Below are 20,317 nucleotides of genomic sequence, written 5' to 3'. Positions count from 1 at the left end.
TGTTTGCTTCGTCGTCTCGTGAATCGGGGTCCTATACGACAAGAGAAAAAAAGGAATCCAAGTGTCACAGTCTCTCTGATTCTTATCGACGAAGAAAGACAAATATTGATGCAATTTCCGATTCAAACGCTCTATCATGCCGTCAGATTGAGGATGCAAAGGAGTTGTACGAGTCTTTCTATCCCCCAAAATCTGGGTAGCTTTTTCATTAAGGTTGACTCAAAATTTCGGCCCTGATCTGTGTGAAGTTCTAGAAAAACTCCATGCCTACAAACAAATTCTTCAACAAACGCTTGAGCCACGGCTTCTTGATTGACAAGTGGAACCACGTCAGGCCACTTGGTAAAATAATTGGCGATGACCAATGCATATCTATTTCCTGAATGGGTTACAGGAAGAGGGCTGAGGATGTCCATTGCTACCCTCTCAAACGGAGCTCCTACGTTGTAGATCTCCAGAGAGCTCTGACCCTTATTTCAAAACCCCTTCTTTGCTGAGCAGAATTGGCATCTTCGACACCAATCTTCGATGTCTGCTCGACAACGAGGCCAAGAGTAAAGTTCTCGAATCCTTCCCAGAGTCTTATTCAAAGCAAAGTGTCCTCCTGCAGCACAATCATTGAGCAGAGTGAGAACTTCCGGAACCCGATTTTTGGGAACCAAAAGTTGCCATTTGATTTCTCGCATGTCTTCAGACTCCCATTTTCGATATGAAATTCTGTCTATTAAATGAATAGAATCTCATTGACCCCAATAAATCTTTAAAGCTGGCTCAGCTGAGGATATATCTGCCAGTCCGGGCGAGCTTCTGTTTCTTTCCATGACTTGACTAAGGCTAAGGTGTCAGCCTCTTGCTGGGAAATCTTCCAATTCTCAAGGTTTTTTCCGAGAGAAATTTTTCGAATTATAGAGGGGGATCTCTGTATTTTTCAAGGCGAGCACATTGCCTACACTCCGTTGTTTCTTCGCAGGGTCTCCGGGAAAGAGCGTCGGCGTTTCCATATTGCAAACCTGCTTGATGACGAATATCAAAATCGTACTGCCCGAGCCTTTCAATCCATCTAGCTACCTGACCTTCAGGGGACTTCAACGAAAGTAACCACCTAAGGGAAGCATGATCTGTTCGAAACAAAAATCTCCTGTCATACAGATAATGATGAAAATGAACCACAGTCTTTACAACAGCTAAAAGTTCTCTACGAGTGACACAGTAATTTCTCTCACAAGGGGAATATACGGTCGACGAATTTTTGTAATTTTTTATACTTATAGTACAGAAAGGTCCAGACCCAAGTAACAAACCGCCTGGCTGCAATCAGGCTTAAGCCTTTTGCCTTTGGATGACTGATCGACCTACAAGGAGACGATAACAGATCAGATCGTGGTCTTAAAACCAGCTTTTCTGCATAAGGGTCAATAAGAGAGGATACCAAGGTTGGCACGGCCAATTCGGCACTACAATTATGCCTGAAGCTTCCCCTTTCTGAATCTTAGATAATGCTTTTAAAATCATTGCAAACGGCGGAAAAGCGTAAAAGAAAACTCCGCCCCAATTAAATGTAAAGGCATCAATCGACCACGCGCCAGGTTCCGGAAACCGAGAACAATATTTCCGGCATTTGGCGTTGTTATTGTTCGCAAAAAGATCAATTTCGGGCGAACCCAACTTCTCTTCAATTAGACCGAAAGCCCTGTCGCACAGCTCCCATTCGGTATCTATATTCTTTACTCGAGATAAGGCATCCGCCTCCGTATTTTCCACCGAGGAAATATAGGACGCAAATAGAAAAATATGCCTTCTGTCAGCCCAATGCCAAATCTCTTTTGTTAGTTTATTATATCTAGGGAACCGAACACCCCCCCCCCCCCCCCCATCTTATTCACATAAGAAATAGCTGTCGTGTTATCGACCCGCAAGAGGATCTGGCAATTCCTCAGCCCGTCTGCGAGCCTCTCCAGTGCGATCTTAACAACAAGCAATTCCTTAACATTAATATGTAGATCTCTTTCGTATTCGTTCCAAAAACCGTAACCCTTCTCTTGATGGTTGGTGGCACCCCATGCCGAGTTAGACGCATCAGTGTAAATAACAGCGTCAAAATTAGTCTACCTGATCTCCCCTACAGCCGTTCTGATGTTTCTTTCGCACCATTTTAAGTCCGAGCGTAAACTATCGAGAATGATTATCTTGGCGTTGTAGTTGTTAAAGCCTGGTATCAGTCTTGTAATCTTCACCGACTCACACGCCTTAGTGTATAACCATCCATAATCGACTGCTGAGCAGGTACTAATCAGACTCTCTATCAACTGAGACCGTTCTAATATCGTGCACGAAGATTTCCCCCGAAATTAACGTATCACCTTGAACAATAGTTCCCTTTTTTCTTCGGGTAATTCCAGGTTGAATTTCCGAGAATTTATGTTAAACCCCAAGAATTTACACACCCGCGATGGGGTTAACGAAGATTTCCTCTCATTTATTTTGAACCCAAGCGAACTGAGAAAATTGCAAGTGTCTGATACATTTCTTGAGGATTGATGTTTACTATCACTGATAATTATAAAATCGTCCAGATAAACGACCAGAGATATTCCTCTACATCTCAGAATTCCGACTGGAGCCTTGAGAACTTTCGTAAAAACTAGAGGGGCCGAACATAGGCCAAAGGCTAAGCAGGTGAATTGAAACAAGGTGTCTTGAAACCGAAAGCGCAGATACTTCCTACTAGATTTCTGAATCGAAACGAGATAATAAGCATCCTCTAGATCAATTGATGCCATCTAGCAATCGGGCGAAATCAAACTCGTGACTGTCCTCAAGTTCTCCAATTTAAAATGCTCCGGCCTAATGAATTTATTTAATTACTTCAAATTCAAAATAAAACGATCGTTACCATCCTTTTTTGGAACCAGGAAAAAAAAAGACAGAAACTGAGCCGCTTTCCGCTTGCAAATCTCGATTGCCCCTTCAATTAATTTATCTATGGCGCATTGATAGCGACTTAGCTCCATTGTAGCGATACTGACTAACAGATGTCCTCGTTGAAAGGGTTTTTCGTCAAATTGTATCTTGAGACCTTTAACTGTGTCAAGTACAAAGGGATTGTCAGTAATTTCTCGCCATTCGGCTTCAAACTCTCTAAGCCTGCCTGCCACCCCTTTACTTACATCTATCTCTCTCGGCGTGATGTTTCGCCGCTCCTGCGGCTCCGCGTCCTGCTGTTGAAGTGATGTTGCTTGCTCCTGTAGTTCGGGCTAGACCTCGACTGCGTTCCTCTCTTCTGAGAACTGCCCGCCTGATCAGGAGGCTATTTCTGCGACGGGCCCTTGAACAAAAAAGGCTTCCTAGCCGAACTGGACGCCGGTTTCTCTCTTATGTCCTGGCTCAGCTTGGACAAAGCTTTGGATTCCTTGATACGCTCTCCCAGATCGCTCCCCAAAGCGTCTCGTCCATCTCCGCCTTCTCAATCAGCCCAGCCACTTGCGGAGATAAATCGGGGATAAATATGTTGGCCTTCCTGGTCACAGAAATCGCGTGATGAATGGCAATAATAAATCTTGCCACATCACTGATTTTCCTGACGAGCGATAACTTGTCGCATTCTTCTGCTCTCATCAGTAGAGTGAGAACCGAGCCAACGGTCATAAGTGAGGCCCCCGCCAGATCTTGTATATCGGCCATGTAAGCGTCCTTTTTTGCACTTTTTGGTGCAAGAGGAGCGAGAATTTCCGCGTTGAGCCTCTTCGCTCCAAACTCCGGATTCCTGTAGACACTTGTCATTTACAGCTAGGCCTATAACCTGCTATTTTATCATTACGATAATAATGATATACTTGAGACCTTTTATATTCTTCCAACAGCTCGTCCTTTTCCTCTTTCGTTAAGCCTCTGTTGATCAGCTTCCGCCAAATCTTCACAAGATCCTCGTCGACAGCTAACTTCTCGTTCCCCTCCTTGTCTGCCTCGATTCCGAGAATATCGAGAATCTCCAGGTCTACGGGGACTTTCTTCGGACTCAACTGATTATTATCAGCATTTTCTAGAGTAATAAATTCGCGTTAACCTTGTATTTCGATAGAATTACTCTTGTTATTGTTATAACAGAGCATACAATGTATACATACCAAGAGAATATCTTGAAAGTAACACTCGATCACCGCCGACTCGGCACCACTCACGTTCTTCGTCTGTTTTTCGCAGGCTGGCCATCCGATATTTAATTTCAAACTGCGGAAGGTCGAAAATCGAAAAAAAATCCTTAAAGCTTATCACATTAGGTGATCACCCATAAAAATTCAAATTATTATTCATGGACGATTTGACAGGAAATGCCCCATGCATTAAATGAAAACATAATCGTCGTCGTCGTCGATGCAATCATTTTTTGGCCTTTCGCAGTTTAGAATTAAATATGGGATGGCCAGCCTGCGAAAAACAGACGAAGAACGTGAGTGGTGCCGAGTCGGCGGTGACCGAGTGTTAACTTTCAAGATATTCTCTTGGTATACAGATATGTATATGTATACCCGGCTTTACCGCAAAATGGCGGCTCCGGCGTATCTGTAACAAGAAACAGACAACGAGGGGGGGGGGGGGGGGGGGGAGGGGCCAAGGAACAAGGAAAGCCACAGGCTTTTTGCCATAGCTTCTCTATGTTCAATTTACCTTTGTTTTCCCCATCCTTTGATAAGACGCGAAACGTTCTCACTGACGACGAAGAAGATGTCGATGATTCGCCGGAATCACTCTCGGCAGAAATCTCGGATTCATTTTCGAGCAATGGCACCAGACTCGCAAATTCTTGTTGCATTTTACGCACTTTCGCCCGTAACTCGGCCATCTCGACTTTCTTCTTCGCCATCTACTGAATATTTACTTAACACTGATTTATTTCAACACGTCTCGCAAAAGATCGTAACACTTGCGCACAACAAAGCCATATGCGCATGGTCGGGCGCGGACCCGGGTAGGCGCCCGGTAGTCCCCCACCATCATTTTTTAGTTTCGCTGAAGGTTGTGACAACTAGCGGATCGAAGTGGGACTACATAGTAATATCGAGAACGAGACGAACATCTCTGTAATCACTCTCTCTTGACCTCCCTGAATCTGTGACAGAACTCCACCTATTCCTGAAAGAGAGGCGTCTGTATCCCAAATAAAAAGAAGTTCACCTCTGGATAGGCTAAAATCGGGCAAGAAGTAAGGTTATCCTTTAGTTTCTTGAAAGCTTCTTCGCATTCCGGGGTCCAATCGAAAGGAATTCTGATTCACATCAAGTGGTGGAGGGGCTTAGCTATGCTGGTGAAGCCTTTTACAAATCTTCTGTAATATGTGCATAGACCTAAAAGGCTTTGTACTTGCTCTTTATTTCGAGGTGTCAGCCGAGTAGAAACCTTCTCGATTTTAGACGGGTCAGTCTTCACACCTTGAGCTGAGATGATGTGCCCCAGAAGGCCTACTTCTCTCTGGAATAAATGGCATATTTTCGGGCTCATTTTTAGGCCTACCTGCTTCAACCTGGCGAAAACTTCTTTAAGATTATGAACTTCTTCCTCGAAGTTTTTGCGAAAGACGATTATGTCGTCTAAATAAACGAGGCATGTTTTGCCAGTGAGCCCATGGAGAACAGCCGCCATCATTCGTTTGAAGGTAACCGGGGCATTACTTAAGCCGAACGGCATGACCTTGAACTGCCATAACCCTCCTAAACCCGTGACGAAAGCTGTTTCCTCTGTCTAGAGGATCCATTTCGACCTGTCAGTACCCACTTTGTAGGTCTATGGTGCTGAACCAAGTTTCTCCAGCTATCAGGTCGTGTGTCGTCTATTCTGGGTAGAGGGTAAGAATCTTTCTTTGTTATTGTTATGTTTATTACGGTGGAATAAATTACTTAGTCAGTTCTTTAATGTGTGAAACAATATAAAGTATTTATTATATATGATTAAGACTATTTGTACAACTGCCATATTAATGCTCTAACGACTAGCATTGTACTACCATCGAGGCAACCGCCGTCTCCAGAAACTCGGAGAAGAAAACATAGATCCAGTTCACTAGTAATAACACACAACGCGCCATCTCTTGATCTCTCATTCAAAATACAATTGTATACACACATACTCAACAGTTATATAATTCAGTAATCAATACAAAATTGTTTGGATCCATCTTTCTTGTTTATAAAGACGATTGGTGGGGCCCGGGTGCTAGACGATGGTTCGATTACGTCATTCGCCAGCATGTCTTCAACAAACTTCTTCACCTCCTCCCGGGCGTTGAGAGCGAGTCTCCTGGGAGCCGGTTTTATCGGGGGGTTTTATCCGATGTCAATCCTGTGTTTGACTGAAGTACATCGGCCCTTATCGCCACTATTTTTGGCAAAACAATCTGTAAACTCTAATAAAACAGAAATTAGTTTTTTGTACCAGTTTTGGCTGAAGAAGACGATGAGGATTCTCTTCCCTAGTATTCGTCTCTCTATTACGCCAGTTTTGGGTATTGGAATTCAGGCCTTGAGAGGACTATCTATAAATTTTTTTTAATGCATAACAATAATTTGCCCGATACCTTTTTCTTCTACAAAAGAAACAATTTAAAATAGGCTGATCTTTTCTATTTTCGTTAGTGGTTTCGCGTTTAACATTTTGATTATTTGAAGTACCGCGATTATTCTTATTTCGAAAGTTTTTATTGTTCTTTTGGCCAGTTGGCCTGGTCTTTCCCGAGCTGGATAGCTGTTCTAGCTAAACGGTCTATGTCTTGACCGAGAGAGGCTAAGTCTTCGTCACGTTTCTGTCGCCAGCTGTTTTGCAACTGTGTCAAATATCTTTTCTTAAGATGATCACTACCATATCTAAGTCTCAGAGCAGAACTCAATTTGTCGTAATCTAACCTTTTAGACGGAGATAAGGTTGATAAGACCGTAACCGCTGAACCTCGTAGGCTAATTGCAAGATTTCTTGCTTTTAACGGTGAATTCCAACTATTATGGAAAGCAGCTGATTCAAATTGATTTTCAAAATCCGTCCAGGAAATTTTTCCGTCAAATTTAGGGGATTTAATCGAAGCTAGGGGTCTAGTTTCCGTGAAGAGAGGAGCTCTAACAGGATTCGGACAAACTTCAAGGTTGCCTTCGGGGAGGCTCAGGAAAGACTCGTTTAAATTATTTTGTGGGGCATCCCGCATCACATTTACAATATGGTCGCAATGTGCAACTGGGCGAGGAGGAGGCACACAAAAGATGACTTCCTCTCGTATCCTTGGTCTGGATACAGCAGATATTTCTGTATCTTTAGGAAAATGTACAGACCTCTAATTAGTAACAGGATTCGAGTCTCGAATGGATCTGGAAGTGAGGACAGGAGAGGGCTGTGGAATTCGTGGGTTTCCTTCAGATTCATCCCTCCTTTCGGTTTGTAGAAACGTCAGCGTGGTCTGTAAGAGTTCTTGCATCCTATTTTCTGAGCGCGAAAATGCCTCTAGGATCATTCGCTGTTGTCCACGCTGCTCCCTTAATTCTCGATCTCGTTGTTGCTGTTGCGTCTAAAGCTGGATAAGCTGGATAAGTTGGTGACGCTCGGCGGCTTCATGTTGTTGGCTGATGATTTTCAGCAGATCAATCTGAGTGACAGGGACCGCCAAAGGTACAGGAACAGGGGCCACTGAAGGTGTAGAAACAGGGGCTGCTGGAGCTGTAGGATTTGCTTCCGGGACTTGCGGATTTTCCTTCAAAGAGGGATCATCTCCGCAACTTTCCCTTCGGCGAGGGCATGTCGAATGACTAGTGCTCATAATTAGATCGCGCACTGAATTGAATCTCGAGAAAAGCTCAACAAAATCGCGCTTCTGACACCAATGTAACGTTTCAAGATGTTGCGGGAAAATGTAGGTTCGTGAGCTTTACTAGATATCAATTAAAAGCGCAAATAAAATGTCGAGGAAAAGCTTTAATGGCAGAGTACGTGTTTTCGGTTTAAAGTTTTGTTTTTACAATAACATTGGTTGGCTCAGCAACCGTATTCAACTGATAACATGTGAGAGCTTTTACATGATGACTACTAGATCATTACAAAGGGGGGTAAAATCGGTGATTTCACCCTTTGTAACAATATCTTCGGTCAACGTTCAAACTGGTCCCGCTGGAATTGGGACTTGCCTCACCATCTGCCTTTAATTGAGGGTTCAAACCAAAGCATAGAGACATAAGAATAGAGTACGTGAGCCACAGGAGCGCACATAAGTGAAAACCAGCACGCGATAGAAAGAGAGAGAGAAACTAGGGAGTCTGGTTGTCTTTGTTTAATCACGCATGTGCAGGCGTGCTGAAGGTTGTCTCTCTATCTAATAAAAAAGTTTCAAACAAATGAACGTAGAAAAAGATTATAATAACAATAGTAAAAAAAAGATTATAATAACAATAGTATACACATGAAGTTGGCGGTGGGGTAAGATCCCGAAAACAAAACAAAAAGCATCTAGCAAACCCTTTGACAGCTGTCATCGGCTGTTTATGACAGTCTTTGACAAATATCTTTATAGGCATCTGTTTCTGACGCGCAAAAAATGAACATGCGAACGAAAATTATCAAGATGATTCCCGACGGGAATTGTCTTTTTCGCGCGTTGGCGTATTGTGTATACGGCACTCAAGATCGACACGCAGAGGTGAGACTGAGTATCGTTTCAAATATAGTGGATAATTGGTCTACATTTGCGGGTTTTATTACAGGTAATGAGTCAAACGGTGCTGTGATTAGGTCACCTGGTGATTACAAATCACATATGAATAAAAATGCAATATATGTAGCTGCGGACATTTTTAAGATATGTTTAATCGTGTATCGCGAAGAACAAATTCATCCACACCGGATCGGATCACAAAATGAATCACAATTCTCGCTACTCTTTACCGGCGACGGAGACAGTTGACACTTTGATGTCTTGCAGAACCAAAATAAAATTCAGATAGTGAGTAATAAGTATGAAAAGTAACAATCAAATAATAGTAAATCTAAATATATCACCAAACAGTCAAAAGGACAGCCAGGATTTACGATGACAATGGAGAAAGGAGGAGTTTCAAGTAGCAGACAAGGCGATGAAGATAGTGGATGGTCGGAAGTATCACAAAAGAAAGAGGAAAATAAAATTGTAAGTGCGAAGAACCAAATAAGCCATAGAATAATATCCATCAAATATTCGTATAACCAGGTGAGAGGACGACCAGGATCGATGTTGACCACAAGAGAAAGAGGTGTTTTGCGGAATGAACATCAACGCAAATATAGAGAAAAAAATAATATAAAGAAGGTGATTTTGGAGAATAACCGGCAGAGCGGCAGTAAAAATAATTCAACGAAGGGTGTCGAAGAATTAGAAGAATCGATTGCGACGATTGAATCGGAAAATAAATCAAGAGGACGACCAACCAATGTGATGGATATAGAAGAGCGAAAAATTAGACGACGGGAACAGCAGCGAAAATATAGGGAAGCGAACAAAAAATATCATACTGGCTTTTCAACCAACGAACAGAAAGGAGGAGTTTCAACCAGCAGACAAGGCGATGGTGACGGTGGATGGTCGGACGTATCACAAAAGAAAAAGGAAAATAAAATTTTAAGTGCGAAGAACCAAATAAGCCAGAGAATAATATCCAACAAATATTCGTATAACCAGGCAAGAGGACGACCATGATCGATGTTGACCACAAGAGAAAGAGGTGTTTTACGGAGTGAACAGCAACATAAATATAGAGAAAAAAATCATATAAAGAAGGTGATTTTGGAGAATAACGGGCAGAGCGGTAGCAAAAATAATTCAGCAAGTCAAGGAGATAGATCGATATCAATAGAGAAGGAACACCAATTTTCAACCAACGAATGGAAGCTTAGATTGATGAAAAAAAGAAAAGTAAGCACAGAAGGAATTGAAGTGGACAGCAAGTGCAGACCTGTCATCAAATCAACATGAAGGAATTCGCCTGTCTACTAGACAATGCGTAAGGAAATAGTGAGGCGCGCAGCGCCGAGTGCCCGAGGCGCGTAGCGCCGAGATGGGGTTGGCGCGCGAAGCGCGCAGGGGCGAAGCCCCTAGTTGACACAAACATAACCTGTTCGTACTCTATTTGAACATGATTATACCAAAAAAGGAGGTTGGTGTTCCACAGAATATATCGATGAAGTAGTCAAACATATTAGCCGTTCTATAGTATTTTCATTAAATATGATAGAAGGGAATACTGATAACAGCAGCAATTCCAAATTAACTAAACTAAAACATCGTGGAGGCTTGCATTTTGCATCTGACGACGTAAACTTTATTTGTATTAGTGCTGAAAAAATTTTTACGTCAAAATCGACATTTAACATTTTCTTCAAATATTATGGATAGAGTTGTCTCAGAAACTCTGCAACTATTACCAAACACGATATTAGATGATTGTAAACATTCTTTGTAACAAGATCCCTTGTGTGACCACAGCCATAAATTGATTTCACTTATATTGTATATTAGTTTATTTGAATTATACTAATACTACTATTCATAGTCATACTACTGATTACATTATTTTTTTATATGTTTCGTATTGAGTGCGGCCGAGACTCGCCTGCGCATGCGTGACTAGACAAAGACAACCAGACTCCCTAGTTGCCCTCTCTCTTTCTATTGCGTGCTGGTCGTATCGGCTGACTCACGTACTCTATTCTTGGGGCTTATTACGGTTCTCGAATCGAGTTAAATGACGAAAGTGAGTGGCTCACCCTATTACGGTGAATCTCACAAGGTGAAAAGACGAGATTATCCGAGTGAATAAACTCGACACGAAATTCGGTGCGAGAATCGTTCTGCGCATGGTCGGGGAGCCGACCGCACCATATCTTCCCTCATCGAACATATGATTGAAACTAGTACCAATGGATAGGGGAGGTCGAGTACTTGAAGAAAAAACCGGAGTGCCAACCCCCACCCTGTCCGGGGGGGCGGCAGCCACCCTAAGTGTAGGCTTTTTTGGTCCTTAATTTCCCTCATCGAACATACGATTTTTTCGTTTTTAAATTGAAGGTTAAACCTCCCTGAACCTGAAAAACCCGGGGTGCCACCCCCCACCATGTCCGGAAGGGCGGCAGCCACCCCCTAAAGTCGTTCGACTTTTTGGCCTCAATATCGAAGGCAGCCTTACTTCCTTCATCGAATATATGATTGAAACTAGTACCAATCGATAGGGGAGGTCGAATACTTGAAAAAAAACCGGAGTGCCACCACCAACCCTGTCTAGGAGGGCGGCTGCCACCCCTAAGTGTACGCTTTTTTGGTCCTCAACTTCCCTTATCGAACATACTATTTTTTTTTTTAAATTGAAGATTACCCTCCCAGAACCTGAAAAAATTGGGGTGCCACTCCACACCCTGTCCGGAAGGGCGGCAACCACCCCTAAGTGTAGACTTTTTTGGTCCTTAACTTCTCTCATCGAACATACGATTTTTTTTTTTTTTAATTAAAGGTTGAACCTCCCGGAACCTGAAAAAACTGGGGTGCCACCCCACACCCTTTCCGGAAGGGTGGCAGCCACCCCCAAAAGTCAAACGACTTTACTTACGACTACATTTAGGGGTGGCTGCCGCCCCCCGGACAGGGTGGGGGTTGGCACCCCGGTTTTTTCTTCAAGTACTCGACCTCCCCTATCGATTGGTACTAGTTTCAATCATATGTTCGATGAGGGAAGATATGGTGCGGTCGGCTCCTGGACTATCCATATTTGTTGGTTAAAGAGTAAAAGTTATTGATACGTGGGAACTTATACAATGAATAATTTAGTGATCGTGATTATGCAAAATCGGGAAAATCGAATGCTCCGAATACGACAAACACTACGCGATGCCTCAGACCCATTCCATATAATTTATACATATTTATATTATTTATTATATATTTTATATATTGTACTTCTGTCACGTTCATTTTCTTCAACAATTCTTTCTGACGTTCACAACAACTTTTATAGGTTATCTGACAAAATGGCGTCAACTTTCGTGAAATGTGAGATCCCTATACCGGAAGTGCCTAGTTACTTCACATTTTCACTCGAGAGATCCGTAATAGAGTAACTAAACTCACGTGAGATGAAAATGTGAGAAGTGAGTAAACTCGCTCGAGAACCGTAATAAGCCCCCATATCGCTATGAACCACAGCCCTCCGACTCTGACAAGGAAACGTTTTCAGGTGTCCCCCTCCGATTTCGATGAAACTCTGGTATGTTATAGAGGGTCAAAATCGATGACATACGTATTTTTTTTTATCGGCCCAAACTCATTTTAAAGGGGTGAACACCCCTCCAAAGTTGACCACCTCCCAAGATGATTTTTCTGTTTTGCATACAAGGAGGAGATTTTGATAACTAATAATGATAGTAATAAATACCTTGTCAAAAGTGATGAAAAACACACTTTTAATATTCTCAAGAACTCTTTATTTTAGGGGTTAACTTGTATATACAAAGTTCATTTTTTACATTAGAAACAAGATGTTCATCAGAGCTCAATGAATCCAACAGCACTGTGAAGAGCATGCAAGAATACAGAATACGTGCTTTCGATTTTTTCCCAAAAACTGAATTCTTATCGACTTTTTTCCCAATATTGCGGATTATGTCTAGTATTTAGCCATGAATCATTGAATAACATTGTTCGAGGCTCGCATTCATTCTGGCATCGCTCTCTTATTATTTTACTGTTTTATCATTTTTTTTCAAGAAACGTAAATATTTTTCATTTCAAGCAGACTATCAACTACTCGAAAATTCGATGTGTGTTATATGTAAACAAGTCATATCTCTACTTGAATTAATTCTATGGCACAGATATTTGAGGGGTAAGGGTTGGGAAAAAGATAAACAAAAAACAAGTAGTGATTATTAGCCATTTTGCATTGAAAAAATGAATAAAGAAATTTTTTTTTGTTACTTTGATTCATACACTGAATACACCTGTAAATAGTTTTGTAAATAAATTACGTTTTTATATAATACAAAATTGTTGAATATGCACATGATTCTACTTCCTCTACCGTGGCCACACCCTTTAAACAAAAACAGGTTCCAAGTTTATCTATAAATCGCTTTATGGATGATAGTCGGTAAAATAATGATATTCATCAAAAAAATGCTGTAGGCAAAGTGATTTTTTACACCAAGAACATCAGATTACTGCGATATTCGTGCAACCTTCGATTTCACAATTCGGATGAGATGACTGTCCAAATGCAAAATCGACGGGGTTATCAAATTCATCAGGTTTCTTTGCAATGAACCCGCTTTTATGCCACGCATAACGAAACAAATTATGATATCGCGGAGATGACAGTTGGTTGTGAACTAAAGACTGTAATTTTATTATATTATTCCTTAAATGTAAATTTAAATCATAATCAAGAAGAACTACGGTGTCTGAAAAATGACGAATATAATTTTTCCATGTACGGAAGCCGAAAACATAGAGAGGTTGAATTTTTCCAGTGTTTCCTTTCGGTATCAATAAAGGCGTCAACTTTTTGTCTGGGGGTGTTGTCTCTTGCACAACTCTAGAACAATGCCCACTCCAAGAATCAATTAGAAGTAGACTCTTCGGTCCCACTTTTGGGATAAACACTTCTTCTAACCACATCTTGAAATGCTCTGTAATTAATCATTGTGATTAATACCGTTTGAATATATGCAGCGCGAAACAAGAATTATTGTACCTGAAGTAAGCTTTCCTGATTTGGAAGCTGTGATGAAAACATTTGGCGGTCTGAATAAATGTTGTTCAACTATAGGTCCGAACGTTCCGGATGGTTCTTTTAAAACAATAAATAAAGGAGATAATAATTTTCCGTCCGCTGAAATTGTAGGCTGTATAGTATAACTGTGCGTTGTTGAAGTTACTGATTGTACTATGCACGACACTTGTTTAGTTCCTTCTTCCGTTAACGTTCGTCCAGAGTGAATCTCTATTTGGAAACCACTCTGATCAGAATTATATATATTTTGTCCATATCCATATTCGGAAATATAAGGTTCAACTCTTTTCAAAAATTCTTCAGCACTCTTGTGTAAATATTCACTATTTTCCACTGATTTTCGCGTGACGAATTTATTGATTTTTCTGCTAGTAATGCGATGGATCTTCTTAAAGTGAAGTAACCACGTTGGCGATGCTTTAAATCGAAAATCCTTATGACTGATAAGTCCTTGGGCCTGTAAAGCCCATCTTCGCAGATCCGTATCATGAACCATCAAGCCTGCGTCAATGGCATTTTTCATATTCTGCAATGTATACTCTGATATGCGAGCCAATTTTTCCATGTATGTCCCTCCCTGGTTGATTTGGTGTGCCCAACGACGCAATTGTCGTACTGATTTGACTTTTTTATATCTATAACGAACCGTATCAATTGAGCGATTTTTTTTCATCTTTGCACTTCACCAATATTCAACAGCTCTTCTTTTATAATCGAAACTTAAAGGTTCGTCATCTTTGGAACAGCTATCTTCAGGTCCTTCGAAAGGCACTGGAAAATCTGCATCTTCCACTGCGAACGTTTCAAGATTTTTGTAGGGCTCTTCAAAGTCAAGAGAATTTTCCTCAATCATTTCCACGCTATTATATTCTGTCATGCTTTGTAATAAAATGTTTTCGAAGTTCGATACTATTTCACGTTCATCATTTGTTAACGGGGACTCGGGTATATTCATTACTTCAAATGCTGCCCACAGAAGTTTAATAACGTTTATTGGATTCACTTTCATTGTAAACGTGAGAAGAAATTCAATAACTGCTCGAAGTTCTGTTATTAACGTATTAACAAGCACTGAACGGTCTGACGACTTTTCATATTGAAAATATCCGAAAGATACGCGTAATCGTTAAAAAAAAATCTGTGCCATAGAATTAATTCAAGTAGAGATATGACTTGTTTACATATGACACACATAGAATTTTCGAGTAGTTGATAGTCTGCTTGAAATGAAAAATATTTACGTTTCTTGAAAAAAATGATAAAACAGTAAAATGATAAGAGAGCGATGTCAGAATGAATGCGAGCCTCGAACAATGTTATTCAATGATTCATGGCTAAATACTAGACATAATCCGCAATATTGGGAAAAAAGTCGATAAGAATTCAGTTTTTGGGAAAAAATCGAAAGCACGTATTCTGTATTCTTGCATGCTCTTCACAGTGCTGTTGGATTCATTGAGCTCTGATGAACATCTTGTTTCTAATGTAAAAAATGAACTTTGTATATACAAGTTAACCCCTAAAATAAAGAGTTCTTGAGAATATTAAAAGTGTGTTTTTCATCACTTTTGACAAGGTATTTATTACTATCATTATTAGTTATCAAAATCTCCTCCTTGTATGCAAAACAGAAAAATCATCTTGGGAGGTGGTCAACTTTGGAGGGGTGTTTCACCCCTTTAAAATGAGTTTGGGCCGATAAAAAAAAATATGTATGTCATCGATTTTGACCCTCTATAACATACCAGAGTTTCATCGAAATCGGAGGGGGACACCTGAAAACGTTTCTTTGTGAGTTGCTTTTGTACGCCAGTCGTGCGTCAGATGCGAATTAGAGCGGTTCAAGGTGAGCGTGGGGTCACTTTGTCTTCTGCCTGTCATTTACAGTGATTTGAATGAAATTGGAGAAAATTTTTTTCCGAAATTTTAACGTGAATTTTATTTTTCTGAATTGTACGTAATATTTTGTGTATACAAATATTTTTTTTCTCCGTAATAATCACTGTAAATGCATGTAAGAACGGTAGATTGTGTTACGTGGGGGTGGTCGTGTGCTGAGCGGGTGGTAGTTGATGATTATAAATAATCAAAGACGCTTCCACGTAACCACAATGAATAAAAATTAAAACTGAGAAAGACTTACCTCTCGATAAGCCGGCAATGTGGATACGTTGTTGCCTAGTCCTATACAGGTCTGTGAGACTTGTTTAAATGGTTGAGGCTAATTTATAATGAAGTGAGATAGGTTATCGTTCAAAATAAGTGGTTGAATATGATTTTGATTGGTAAAAGATAACGTATATTCTTCAAACGATTAATTATGAAATGAATGAATGATATAAAAGAAAAACCAAAGAAGGTATAATCATAAAGTGTCTGAATTTAAACATAGATAACGTCGACGGACGAATTCATATTCAAATACCGAGAAGCTAGTAGTGTGGAACTAGTTGAATTTGATCGTTTACGCTTCTTTAAAAATGTTGTGTTATTTTAATAATATTTGGATAACATATAACTAAACATTATGCTATTAGAAACATCTATGCTGAACGACTCTTGTTTCTACTAGTGGTCGGTTGCTATTATATGGTATCTCTCTTTTTAGATTAAATGTAACTTATATTAACAATACGATTCTACGCTACGGATCAGCTGATCACATGCGCTATCTAGCTCTGATCTTAAACTTGGAAAAATATAGTTTGGGCGTCGAGCTGAAGACAGGAGAGTGTCTCTCTGAATACCCAAAGTTGTTGTCTACAGCTAGGCGCCAATTCTATCTTACTTAATTTTGCTGTGGAAATCTATGAGAAGATTGATGTTGATATTGTTAGAAATCAATATTGAAGGTTGGACAGTGGCTAGTGAAGCTTGTCACTCGTTTTTGTTACATAAGACGTTCTGCAAAATTTGGAATGATGTTGAAGACTAATCGAATTAAATTATCTTTAGATGCGAAGATTGGCGAGATTAAGAGCCGTCGCGTCGGGTCGTGTAGGTCGGTGTCCGTGGAATTCTGTGGCAGAGCCTCACCGCGAGATCAGAAGGGTTGATGAATACGAACGATGATGAACATCAGGCACTCAGTCTTTGTGAATTTAGAATTTAGTTAGTTTAATGTCCAAAGAGTTCGAATGTTCACTCGATCGTTTTACTGAATAGATAATTATATAGTTAGAAAACAGTTTATTTGAATTGATATAGTAGTCATTATTATAGAACTAGATTTAATTAAGGAAAATGGAATATCATAAAAATGTCTATTCGCGAAATAATGAGATTTAGTAAAGAACAGTAAAGATTAAAACGTAGAAGATAGAGAGTCACTAGCAATTAAGAGAATAAACTGACTGCTCGGTGTTAATGAATTAACGCGAGACTTTGGCCAGTCACAATGAAGATTTTCCAACGCTACTCTTGCTCTATAGGGCTAATGCGTATGAACGGGTTGACGTCCATGCACTTCGCGACTTGACAGACAAAAGACAAGGCTTCCTGGCCCTGAGGGTCCAAAGAGCTGCAGTTGCAGTAAGTTAGAACAGTAATTAGCCAATGAGGTGTAAGGGCGACCTCCCGGTGCCCAAATCCACATGGTCAGCGTTACTCTGAGTGAGACTCAAGTGCTTCAACGATGTTCCGATGATTCTCAATCTCGTCGCTTACACGTTTAAGAAGTTGACAAAAAGTATCGTAGTATAATTCTCACGCATTCATCCATACATCTTAACAAATAATCTATTTTAATTTGGTAGTTCCAAAGTTAACGGTTTATCCTAATTATTGATGATAATTTTGACTTAAAAATAGAGATATTTCCAGGCTGGGCGCTGCTGATGCTAATTCAGCAGTCTCTCATCTCAGTTCTTAATATCAGTTATAAGAAACAAAGTGGAACCTTATACTAGGGATCGTTATTTGTCTATACGTGACTTTGCAAGGAGGGGTGGAACTCACCAATTTAGGCTATACGATATTTTAATGTTATCTATGGCAGTAACTTTCGTTACAGCGTTGAAAGAGAATTTTGAAAAACACTTCACCCGTTGAGAGTCCTAGTTAGATTGTGATTTCGAAAAAGTACGCCGAAGCAATACGCCGGACGTAACAATTGCATTAGTAGATTAGTTCTTCATTTAGTAACTCCGCATTTGCGAGCTCGCTTAGAAAATCGCAATGTTTTCCATGATATCCGAAGTGTTATTGCGGTATTATTAAATGTACAGAAACCATTTGTTGGTGAAAAAAGGCCGTATTTTCCTATTCGAGTGAGATGCGGCCTTTGTCAACGAAAATCTGATCGGGAATCAAAAGTGCCCTTCGCGCCTGCGGCCGATGTGCGATTTGCACAGAATGCTGAATGAAAGTGAAAATGATTTTTCTGATCTGTATTTATATTTTCATATCATATTTTCATAATACAATGATTTGTCATCAATAAAAAATATATTTTGTTATTCATTTCATCGAAAATTTGATAGACTTCCAATTTTACCCAATATCATTTTTTTCCTCAAAAAAGTCACCATTCACTCTTCAAAATCAATACATTTTTTGAAAAACAGCCTTGCGGGACCAAGACTACCGTAAAGTGAACTAACAGAAATAACGCTGTAAATTTTTTCTTAAAAATATTGTAAATTAAAAAAATACTCCGAATGAAAAATTTGAATGAATTTATTTGAATGAAAAATAAATCTTTTACATGTTCATTTATTTCTGCATTTTTTTTCATGTGAAAATCTTAAAAATCCAATATGTTCAAAGTTAGGGCTTTTTTTATGAAGGCTAGAAATATGTTCCGGAATTTTTTAAAAAAGAAATTTCGAAAACTCAAAGTACTATTCATTTTTTTATGCTGGGGTCAAAATGTCACCGTATGACACATACGTCATTCCCAAGAAGACATGTACCATTTATGGGTTAACGTTGATAGATAAGTCTTGAAGTTTTGGTTTTATAGGTATGACTTTGTCTGATAAGTTTGATAGGATCACTTTTATTCAAAAATAATAATTAATCACAGGTCAGCAAAAATTATTTTTTTTCTTCGAGTTTATGTTTTTGAAGTTTTTGGTCATATCTATCAAACAAAAACTTCAAGACTTATTTATCAAAGTAAAAAAGACAAAAGCAAACTTTATAAATACTACCTGAATATTTTGGTTATTATTTAATCTATAAAATCATTTCCTTATTTAAATATGCAATCTCAAAATATATTTTCATTTTATTAATCTGTGATTATTTATTATTTTTTAATAAAAGTTATTTAAATGTGGAACTGAAGTTTGTTTAATTGTTATTTACAATAAATGTTTGAGAAAATAGGTAATTTTTCTGAAAATCTGAAATATCGTTCTAGTTTCTACAAACGCAAACTTTATCTAATAAATCTATTTTTTCTTTTATTAGTTACGTGGAAGAAATGAAAATTTGACGTCTAGAACCCAAACTCAAAATTCCTATTGACTGGTGTTACCCCTCGAATGCAGCACCTCTAGCGGCCTCAAATTGAGCAACAGAATTTGACTTGGTCAAGAGCATCACCCTCATCGTCGGAGTTGAGAGACCTCTATGTAAAATCGTGGTCCAGCCATTCCCTTCTGCTGTGAAGGGTTGTATTAAAAATGTATATTTCTCATTAAAAGTTAGCGTTTATTATTTAAAAGATATTCATTTTGTTTTCACATGTACAAATTCACCAGTTCAGTGTTATAATTATAAGAATAGTCAACATCTCAATTTTTTCTCGTAGGTGTCTCATTGTCAAATTTTCTGAGATACAATTAGCTAAGACAAAATTTGGAATTCAAATCAAATTATAATATCACAAATTTATGATATTCATAGATTTGCTATTATGCTCTGGCCCTTGAGTTACCTGTAAAATTCGGTAATAGGACTGCAAAATTATTACACAAAAAGCTTTGCAGAAACTTTTCCTCATCACAATCATCTTGCTTCAAACTACATACTGGATTCGATAGACATTTATGTGTCACAGCCAGCCGTATAACATATTGTAAAATATCATTCATTATTTCACCACATTTCTACATTTAAAATAAACGGAAAATTGTATGTAAGAACACACCTGGATCAAGGGGTGTACAGTACTGCTCAGTGTGAAACAAGGACAGAACCAACAATATTCAATGGTAAACTAAGACAGGTTGAAAAAAAGATCGAGCTAGATATTAGGTTACTTGGCTCTATTCTTCTTCGGCTAGTTTTCGATAAATATCGGTTTCTTTATTCAAAATTTCAGTTGAAAGAATTACTAAATCACTCTTATACAAACAGAAAAACGCATTTGAAACATTCTTTGTTCCCCTTTGCGACTGTCCGATTTATTATTTTTCACAGCTATTATAACACCTAGCTTGGGCAACTGAAGTAATATGAGTACACAGTTTTAATGAATATCGTTCCCCTGGTTGATGATTCTGCTATCCTAAAAGTAAATATAAAAAAATTTTTATCCATATTACAGATATAATTTGATTCTGTCGAAATACAAGAAAAAGTTACCTCAT

At 39.2% G+C, this 20,317-nt stretch overlaps 1 protein-coding gene across 1 annotated transcript in view; it reads right to left on the bottom strand.

Annotated features, from left to right (window-relative positions):
- Positions 1-19,033: 19,033 nt before the first annotated feature.
- Positions 19,034-20,317, bottom strand: part of LOC107224511 (DNA polymerase alpha catalytic subunit) — a 29,286-nt gene continuing 28,002 nt past the window's right edge. Inside the window, exon 22 of the mRNA XM_046739814.1 lies at positions 19,034-19,387. Coding sequence (XP_046595770.1) covers positions 19,331-19,387 — 57 coding nt within the window. The 3' untranslated portion in view covers positions 19,034-19,330. The remainder of the gene's footprint in view (positions 19,388-20,317) is intronic.

The sequence above is a fragment of the Neodiprion lecontei genome, chromosome 5, assembly GCF_021901455.1.
Source record: "Neodiprion lecontei isolate iyNeoLeco1 chromosome 5, iyNeoLeco1.1, whole genome shotgun sequence".
In the NCBI taxonomy this organism is placed as follows: domain Eukaryota; kingdom Metazoa; phylum Arthropoda; class Insecta; order Hymenoptera; family Diprionidae; genus Neodiprion; species Neodiprion lecontei.
Note: the sequence above shows the minus strand (reverse complement) of the source record. Positions and strands in the feature narration are given on the sequence as shown.